General features: G+C 37.9%; 1 protein-coding gene across 1 annotated transcript in view; it reads left to right on the forward strand.

The window, feature by feature from the left end:
• loxhd1b (lipoxygenase homology PLAT domains 1b) overlaps positions 1-9,312 on the forward strand; it is a 32,035-nt gene extending 22,723 nt beyond the window's left edge. The window contains exons 31-41 of the mRNA XM_072682608.1: positions 82-208; positions 1,180-1,388; positions 1,533-1,718; positions 1,907-2,034; positions 3,080-3,197; positions 3,409-3,586; positions 4,489-4,674; positions 5,634-5,804; positions 6,142-6,280; positions 6,825-6,977; positions 8,692-9,312. Coding sequence (XP_072538709.1) covers positions 82-208; positions 1,180-1,388; positions 1,533-1,718; positions 1,907-2,034; positions 3,080-3,197; positions 3,409-3,586; positions 4,489-4,674; positions 5,634-5,804; positions 6,142-6,280; positions 6,825-6,977; positions 8,692-9,172 — 2,076 coding nt within the window. The 3' untranslated portion in view covers positions 9,173-9,312. The remainder of the gene's footprint in view (positions 1-81; positions 209-1,179; positions 1,389-1,532; positions 1,719-1,906; positions 2,035-3,079; positions 3,198-3,408; positions 3,587-4,488; positions 4,675-5,633; positions 5,805-6,141; positions 6,281-6,824; positions 6,978-8,691) is intronic.
• Positions 9,313-9,423: the final 111 nt, after the last annotated feature.

Genomic DNA, 9,423 nt, shown 5'->3' on the forward strand with positions numbered 1-9,423 from the left:
TTTGAATTGACTGTATAGACGTAGAGTTACTGACCTTTGTTGCCCTTGATCATTTACCTGAGGTCTGTACCATGTTGCCAGGGATATGAAGGTGAAAGGAATCCCCAAAACTCCAAGAAAAACATGCAAAACTCCAAATCGAGTCTGGATAGCAATATGAACAAAAAGAAAAAGAAGAAAAAAGCAGTTGCTGTAGAGGAGGGGCCAGGTAAGCGTTGCTTCGTCATCTGATCATATCAGAATATTATGACCACTCCTGTTCCCCTGCATGCTTTGTTAAGCTCCCCTGTTAAGTTCCCCTGTTACCCTGTTCCTCAGTGGTCAGGATCCAACAGGACCAACATAGAACATGGGTATAATTTAGGTGGCGGGTCATTCTCAGCACTGCAGTGACACTGACAAACACTCACTGTCACTCTTTCAGACACTTTTATCTAGGTCCACCTTGTATTACATATACAAGTCAGAGACAGAACCTCACCTGCTGCACAGTTTGTGATGGTCATCCTCTAGTCCTTAATCAGTGGTCACAGGATGCTGGACAGGTTGGTGGACTGTTCTTAGTCCTGCAATGATGCTGCGGTTTTTAAAAACACCAGCAGCACTGCTGTGTCTGATCCACTCGTACCAGCGCAACACACACTAACACATCACAACCATGTCAGTGTCACTGCGGTGCTGAGAACAACCCACCACACAAATAATACCTGCTCTGTGGTGGTCATGTGGGGTCCTGACCATTGTAGAAGAGGGTGATAGGAGGCTAATAAAGTATGCAGAGAAACCGATGGAAGTTTGTAAATATAGAACTACAAAGTGCTCCTATATGGTAAGTGGAGCTGATATACCACCCCAGGGAGATTGAGATTAGAGGGTATGATGAACTGAACAATAACTTAGCAATATTTAGTAGCTCTCTATTCTGATGGTCCATACTAAACGGTTTGTATATGTCTTAAATTTGCATTCTAAATATCCACTACATTCAGCTTTTTGACATTTAAATTTTTTACAAACTCTAAATCTATTACTAACCTTAACCTGAACCCTAAGTCTAAGCCTAGTTTTAAAGAGACCCCTGTTGAAAATCAGCTATATAACAAATACTTCTTAATGAGCATCCATTGTGTCACTGGAGATCTGCTTTTATTAACAGTGTGAAAATATTGTTTTTGACAGTGATCCCATACCACTTCACAGTATCAACGGGGGCAGATCGTGATGCCAGTACCACCAGTCGTGTCTATGTGATCATAATGGGTCCGGGCGATCTGGAAACGGAGCGGCTCTGGCTCGACTTTCCTGAAGGAAAGAAGTGCTTTGCTGCTGAAAGTATGGAGAACTTTGAATGCTATGGTTTGGACGTGGGAGAAATTAAGAGAGTGGAGGTAAGGCCAGTGTACCACTGATGGCTCTTTTGATGCAGGGAATACTTTCATTGTTATTACATTTTCATTGATTAGTCAGCAAAGCTCAATTCAATTGTAACTGAAAGATTTTTGGATATTTTTACATAAAATTTTGTCCTGCAGTTAGGCCACAATGGAGCCACTCCAGAAAGCTGCTGGTTGGTAGATGAGATTTCTGTGGCAGTGCCTACCAAAGGCATTAAGTACATATTTCAATGCAAGTGCTGGCTTGCCAAAGATAGGGGAGATGGTCTCACAGCAAGAGTGTTCAACATACTTGATGCCACCACAATCAGTATCATTCAGAAGGTTAGTATGAATTCTTCAGAACTTTAAAATGTCACTGTCTTTTTATGATAAAAATGTTATATGTATCAATGACTGAGATGTACTTTTGTCAGAGATGTACTGTTTTCAGATCAGACCTTTTTTTTATTAGCTTGTTTTATGCCCTAGATATGCCTACAAATTCAGATATTTTGAACCTCTGTCTTTAGGTCATCTATGAGATTACTGTGGTTACGGGAGACACTCAGTACGCTGGGACAGACACTAATATATTCATAACTGTGTTTGGGGCCAATGGAACTACAGAGGAGATCCTGCTACCAAAGAATGGGGACAGGTGCTTCATTTATGAACTCTAGTTAGTAGCTTACAAATATTTAGCATACTCATTGTTTATATGCATGATCCAAAACCAAATTCAAGCAGTTTAACAAAAACAAATTGGAATTGCAATCAATTCCCTCTATTGTCATAGACTCAAAAGTAATTGGACAAAAGTAAGTGTAAATAATATAAGGTTTTAATACTCTTTCGCAGTGAATGCTGCCTGAAGTCTGGAACCAATGGACATTATTGTCGATGTACTAAACACTTTTACTTACTCAGTAAAAAACTGCCTACTATTGTTATGGTTAAAGCCAGATATTTTGGTCAAGATCAAAATATCTGCTCACTCATAGTTAGCTATATTACTAACCCACATGGCAAATTGTGGACACCTCTATGATTATATATGAGAAAGGCAACATAAACATATATATATATAATGTTTTACATTATATTACATTTGTTAAACACAATTGTGCCCATAACAAACATTCATCAGAGGCTTTGGTTAGAACGGTTATTGTTAATACATGTAAAATGTTATAAATGAATAAGTTGTAGTTGATTAATTTAAAAGCAATATACATTCATCCCAGCATCCATCCTGTCACCTCGCCCCAGAGCACAACAAACTGCACTGCTTTCAATGCAGCCATTAAAGAAACTATAAGTTATCTATAAAAGCACCAGTTTGAGACCATCTTAAATTATCAGATGATAAGAAAAATGCTGGATTTTGAATTATCCTAGATATGTTAGTATGTGTAAGTATAGTGATCGGCATCAGCCTAATATAAGACGGCTTATATTATGTTCACGGATGACTTCAGTTCTTTTGTGCCATCACCATGATATAATATTAATACACCCTGGTTGTCTACTAGATATATTTTGAACTGTAGTGACAGACTCTTACAAATATGGTTAATTATAGAAAAAACAATTGTAGTATTGTATAAATAATAAAATGAATAAAAATTAATAAATATATATACATATTACAGTACATATTTGAGAAGTTCCATCTGCCTTTCACTCATTGTAGTTTGTCCTAGGTTCGAGAGAGATCAGCAGGACACATTTAACTTGGAGATAGATGACATCGCTCCTCTTAAAAAGTTAAGAGTTCGTGTTGATGGGACAGGAAGTCGACCCGATTGGTTTCTTGACAAGGTTAGCTAGAAACATCTAACTGTCATTCGTTTTGGCCCTCCATTCACATTTCGCTTGCCAGCTACACTGAAGCCAGTAGAGTTTCATTTGATTTTAACTGACAGAAGTTGAGTTACAGCTGGAGACACTAATCTGGTTGATGATGGGTGATGATAAACGGTGTTTGTGTTGCCTTGTTGTCAGTGTCTTCTTGTCCTGTTACATGACCTAGATTATCATGCGAAACCTGAGTACAGAAGAAGTGTCAGTTTTCACCTATGAGAACTGGCTGTCCAAAACGAAAGGACCCAGAAGGACAAAGGTGTGTGAGCTCCCCGCAGTGGTGGACGATGAGGAGATGGTGGAGAAAACCACCTACGTCATTCAGGTTAAAACCAGTGACATCTCTGGTAGGTGAAATACACAATACCTTTTTACATATGCTTTGTTTGTTACTTCTGTTATAGGCCGAGTAATATTGAAATGAAATGAGACAATGGAATCCACCATTCAAACACAATGTAAATAATAGTTGTGTCTTATCAGATAAAATCTTCATACATATGCACTGTCTGTCAAAGGTTTGGGCACACCTATGTTTTTATAATCTTATAATAAATGAGAATGTTTTCTTTGACCATTTGCCAGAACGTAATGTCAGTTACCACAGATAAAAGTTGTAGATTTTAAATCTTAATATTAAATTTTGTCATTTAAACTGTGGGAAGTGTTTAATGTTAATTGCATTAAATTCTAATACAATAGAGACTAGACTGCAAACAGTCATTATGTATATTAAAGTAATAGAAATGAGTCTAATATAAAAATGGATTTATAATTGTATTATAATTCATCAATATTAGCCTCGTAGTTTAAAGTGAAGAAGCAAACTTCAAATTGCAGAAATGTCTTTGTCGATTAATTAAATGTTGGGGTAAGTGGAAAACTATAAATTTGATTCTTTCATGACTAATTCTAAATTTCCCCCTAAAGACATTTAATTTTAAGAACTGTGCAGCAACCCCAAAACCCTGCAGTGTTTTAAACCGTAGGCTATTTAGTTCTTTTACATAATTTCTGATCATTTTAGAACATTTATTTTTCTGCAAAACCTGTATAACTGTGTGCAAACGATGTGCTTTTAACAATGTTAAAAAAAATTTTAGCAAATAGCAGCTTTATGTTAACTTAATATTTAATTAGAAAATGGTTACTCACTCAATGCTTTTCTTATAAGAACCATAAAACCACACAAAGGTAAATACACTTTTGTTCATATTTTGAACACCTGTTTTCACATGTGGGTTTGCAGGTGCGGGCACAGATGCTAACGTGTTCCTGATTGTGTTTGGGGAGAACGGAGACACTGGCACTTTAGCACTGAAGGAGAGCAGCAACAGGAACAAATTTGAGCGCAACCAGGCGGATGTGTTCCGCTTTAGCGACATCCTCAGCCTGGGAGAGCTTTCTAAAGTCAGAGTGTGGCATGACAACAAGGGTGAGCACGGAAAAAGGGAACGTATTCACTCCTGATCCTGATCTGTCTTCACCTTTTGATGTCTTCTAACACAGAACTTTCGTAGCATGTATAAGATTCTGAAGAATTTAAAGGCTGATGTGGAAAATTAAATGTTTTGTACAGCATGTGGTTTCACCTGTGGAAGGAACAGAAGCCATTTACCCCCTCCCCCCAGCCCCATTCTTAATTTCGCCTAATTTAGCCTAAATTCATCTCACTTTTTACTTAATAGTTAGACTCTTATTTTGAAATTAATCAGGGAAATCAATGCATTACTGAGAATTATTATCATTGTAGCATTCTATAAGTGAAATACTATAATAACTATAGTAATAATTATAAATTTACATTTCCGCCATTTAGCAGACACTCTTATCCAGAGCGACCTACAGGGTTACTAGTATTACAGGGGTGGGCCAGCCTAGTGTTAGGAGTCTTACCCAAGGACTCTTACTGGTGTAGTGCAGCATACGGTCACCCAGACCGGGAATGGAACCCTAGTCTCCCACATGGTGTTGTAGCTCAGTGGCAAGTAGTGGTGTTATCTGTTGCGCCACACTAACCAAAATTATTGAAAAGAATCAACACTTCAAATGTTTATTTCACCGTTGGTGGTCTTTTTCTTATCAAAGCAAAATCAAATCATTAACACAAATGGATAAATGTTATATTACAATATAATGCTAAATTGTAATAACATTTAGCGTTGCTAATGATATAAGATATAAGAAATGATAGAAGTAGGAAATCATTTCTATAAAATGAGCAGTAGATAACTTAATTGAAATTGGTGCAATATTTATGAGGCCTATGGGGAGGGTATCTAGCATTTCTAACAAAAGTAAAACAAAAAAGAAATGTAGGACGTGGACCTTTGTTGAGCCCTTCTTATACTGTTAAAAATATATATATGAGGATTTCTCTTTTGTTACTGTCAGGTCCTGCTCCTGGTTGGCATTTAGAAAGCGTTGATGTAAAAGATGACCTCATGAATGAAACCTTTCGCTTCCCTTGTGACCGCTGGCTAGCCAAAAACGAGGATGATGGCCAGATAATGCGGGAGCTGGCATGTGCCAACAATGATATCCTGGACCTCAGTGACAAGACTAGTAAGAGACAGGCTTCACAATTTAAGCTTGCATCTCATGTGCTCTGTTTATTTCAGTGTTCTTCAAGCCTTCTTCTGGAAAGTGACCATCCTGCTGGTTTTAGCTCCAACCCACATCAAACACACCCCATTAAGCCAGTCATGGACTTCTGAAGGCGGTAATTAGCTAATCAGGTGGGGTTGGATCCAAAGTCTGCGGGAAGGTAGCTCTTCAGGAGCAGGGTTGAAGACCACTGGATTAATCAATGTGCTTTCAGGAGCGATGTCCACTGCCAAGTTTGCATATTAGGCAATAGAAGCACGAATGCACCGTATTCTCCTTCTTACTCTCTTTTCAGAATATGAAATTGACGTTACAACAGCCACCTCTGACGGCGCAGAGACGAAGGAGAATGTCTGGATAGTGCTTGAGGGGAAGAGAGCCCGTTCAAAGGAGTTTATGATGGAGAACTCTTCAAAGAAAAAGAGATTCTTGCGGTACGAACTTACAGAGTCCGACTAGCCTAGAGGACATTAAAAATCTAGTGACTAATGTTTTATTTATTCTGAATATGTTATATTCAGTTTTTTTACTTCTTTCTCTGCTCTTTGGGGCTCTCTATAAAGCATATTGATCATGAGGGGTTAATGTGCTAAAATATACAAATTTACATTGTACATTTACATTGTAAATAAAAATGCTTTATACGAACGGAAGCTGCCATGCCACTTATGAAGGTTTGAGGGGTGAGGACGTTCAGGTGAGGTCATGGTCAGTAGGATCACCTGATATAAACAGCAGTAAGAGCTTGTGGGACTGTGTTGAGAAATGTGTGCAGAAGAAAGTGGGATGCGGGTCGATTAGATCAGGAAAATATGACAAAGCAGTGTCCTAAGGACAAAAGGAGGTCACCTAGCTCCTCATTCCTCACACTGCTTCAGTGACAGTCACAAAAACAACATCTGAGGCTTTAATTCTTTGGGGTCTTTAAAAAGGAGTCTTTATGCATATAATCATTCAGTCTTCTTTTCGTTCATTTAGAGGTGCAACAGACTCATTTGAGTTTTCCTCCAAAACTCTGGGAGACATTGTTGGCATATCACTGGGCCATATCACAAAAGAAAAGAAAGTGAAGAATGAAGCTTACTGGCATGTTCAAGAGGTGGCGGTGACAGAAAGAGAACTGCGGAACAAGTAAGTTCACACCACTTTCGTTCTTATCAGACCTTCTTCTATGTCCTGAATGATTGCATTTTACCCTGCAGCACCATTTTGATCATCTCAGGGCAATAAACATTATTCATTGATTTTTAAAATGGAAATAAGAGAACACATTTTTGCACATATTAATGCAAAATTACTAGACATATTGGAAAGAAAGAAAACTAAATATGTCTAATAAGTCTAATAAGTATAATACTGTAAATTTAGCAAATAAACAGAAACAGTGCTCAGAAAGTTTTGTTCACTTTTTTGCATTTATTTGTCACCTAGTTTTATATATTACATGAATTATATAAATTATATTTATTATTTTTTATTATATATATATTTAGCTTACTGAGCTCCTCCCTTTCTGCTTTCATCTGTTGTATTACGTATTCCATATGTATTATATTAATATGTAATATGTATACTCCAAATGAAACTAAAAATCCATCTTGCTTTCACTTTTATTAGATTTTGTGCATGGTGTTCATTTGCACTGTCCTCACATCACCCCACAGTGCAATGCAAATAAAAATATAAAAAATAATAACGATAAATATAAAGTTAATAATAATTAATAATAGTTTATATATATTAATTATTGCTAATATTATTAATATTATTAATATATTAATATGAACTTAATACCTTTATCGCAAAGAACAAAAAAAACATTCTCCTTCAAAACAAGGCCTGATGATAGATCTAAAATATATACAGTTGTATGCTTAATTAAAAATGCTGTTTACTTTTCAGGTTTAATTCATGTGTGAGCAGAGACACTGTATTGAACTTGCAGTCCATGTAATAGCTCCTCCATTTCTGTTTGTCGGAAAGCATGTAAATGAACACTATACTCAAGATGTCACAAGTAAAAGCAAGTTTAGGAAAGGAAATTGCCAATCTGTGCTGGACACTGGCCAACTAGGATTTCCAATCAGCATGGAATACCCCAGTACAACTGTATGTAGTCCAACAGAGGTTAGAATTAGGTACCTGACTGGAGTAGTGGAGTAAGTATTGGTACTTTTCAATACTGCCAGGCTAGCATTAGCTGTGAGTTTTGTTAGTGTCATATTTTTTGTTTTCTTGAATTGCACAGATTCGACACAGGCATCATTGCCTTGCACTGCTACAAAATCTAAGAGATGTTTTGGTCAGGGCCGGCCCAAGCCGAGCCCAAGCCCGAGCCCAACCCTAAACAGATTTTCATTTGGGGCCCCCTACGCCACCACCTCAGCACTAGATGCTTCATCATTCCATTGACTACAGTGTGTGTGTAATGTAGCCACTATTATCTGCATTACATAACAGTGGCAGCAGTCAACAGCAGGAATAGATTAACCAAGTACTGGTGTGCCTATAAAATATGAAAATAAATTAATTTAAGTAAATCGCTTTTACCTGTGTAATATAATTTCGTTTTATTATTCAATGTTATTTTTCAAATATAGATATTTTCATTACAATATCTTGGTGCTCTTGGGGGCCCCTGGTGGAATTGGGGCCCTTAATGGCCTTGTAATTCGAGTATGTGTGTAAACTTTGTGTTTATTATACCACTGGGACTCGGTCACTCATAGAACACTTTGTATGAGCTGATGATGTCTGTATTTAATAAGGGGGGGGGGGGGGGGACACCAGACTCTAGAACTGGGAATCTGAAGGTAGTTTTCGCCATTTGCGTTCACCTCTACAGGTACATTTTCCACTGTGATGCCCGCATCCCTCTCACTGCAAAGAAAGACGAGTTCATGACCTTCGAGTGCACCAAGTCCATTGAGAGCTTCGCCAGTAAAGTCCGCAGCCTTGTGCCCGTCAAATATGAGATCATAGTCATCACCGGTGACGTGAAGGGAGCAGGGACAGATGCCAACGTCTTCATCACCATCTATGGTGTCAACGGAGACTCCGGGAAGCGGGCGCTGAAGCAGAAGTTCAGGAACCTTTTCGAGAGAGGCCGCACTGACCGCTTCATTCTGGAGATGCTGGACTTGGGTGACCTCCTGAGAGTGAACGTTGAGCATGACAACACTAGCCAAACACCTGGCTGGTACCTGGAGTGCGTGGAGATTACGAACACTGCCAACTGGGTGACCACCATCTTCGTCTGTGGAAAGTGGCTGGACAAGACTAAAGCGGATGGGAAAATCGAAAGGGTTTTGTACCCAAAGTACTGAAACTTTCACTGAAACTTTTTTTTTGGCAGATTTTACATTTAGATTTTTCATATTTGTTTATGTAGATCAGTACTTTTGTTTCATTTCAGTTTGAAACACTTGAATGAGTTGTATTTGTACTACTTTTTTTTTTTAAACAACAATGAAGGCCAATGTTTGAAAGAAAGCAAAACAGCTCCTTTATCTAAATAATGCTTAGACAAATGACCCATTTTGAAGCATTTTAAACATTTTATTTGAAAAACACATAC

The sequence above is a fragment of the Salminus brasiliensis genome, chromosome 6 (assembly GCF_030463535.1).
Source record: "Salminus brasiliensis chromosome 6, fSalBra1.hap2, whole genome shotgun sequence".
NCBI classification, from domain to species: domain Eukaryota; kingdom Metazoa; phylum Chordata; class Actinopteri; order Characiformes; family Bryconidae; genus Salminus; species Salminus brasiliensis.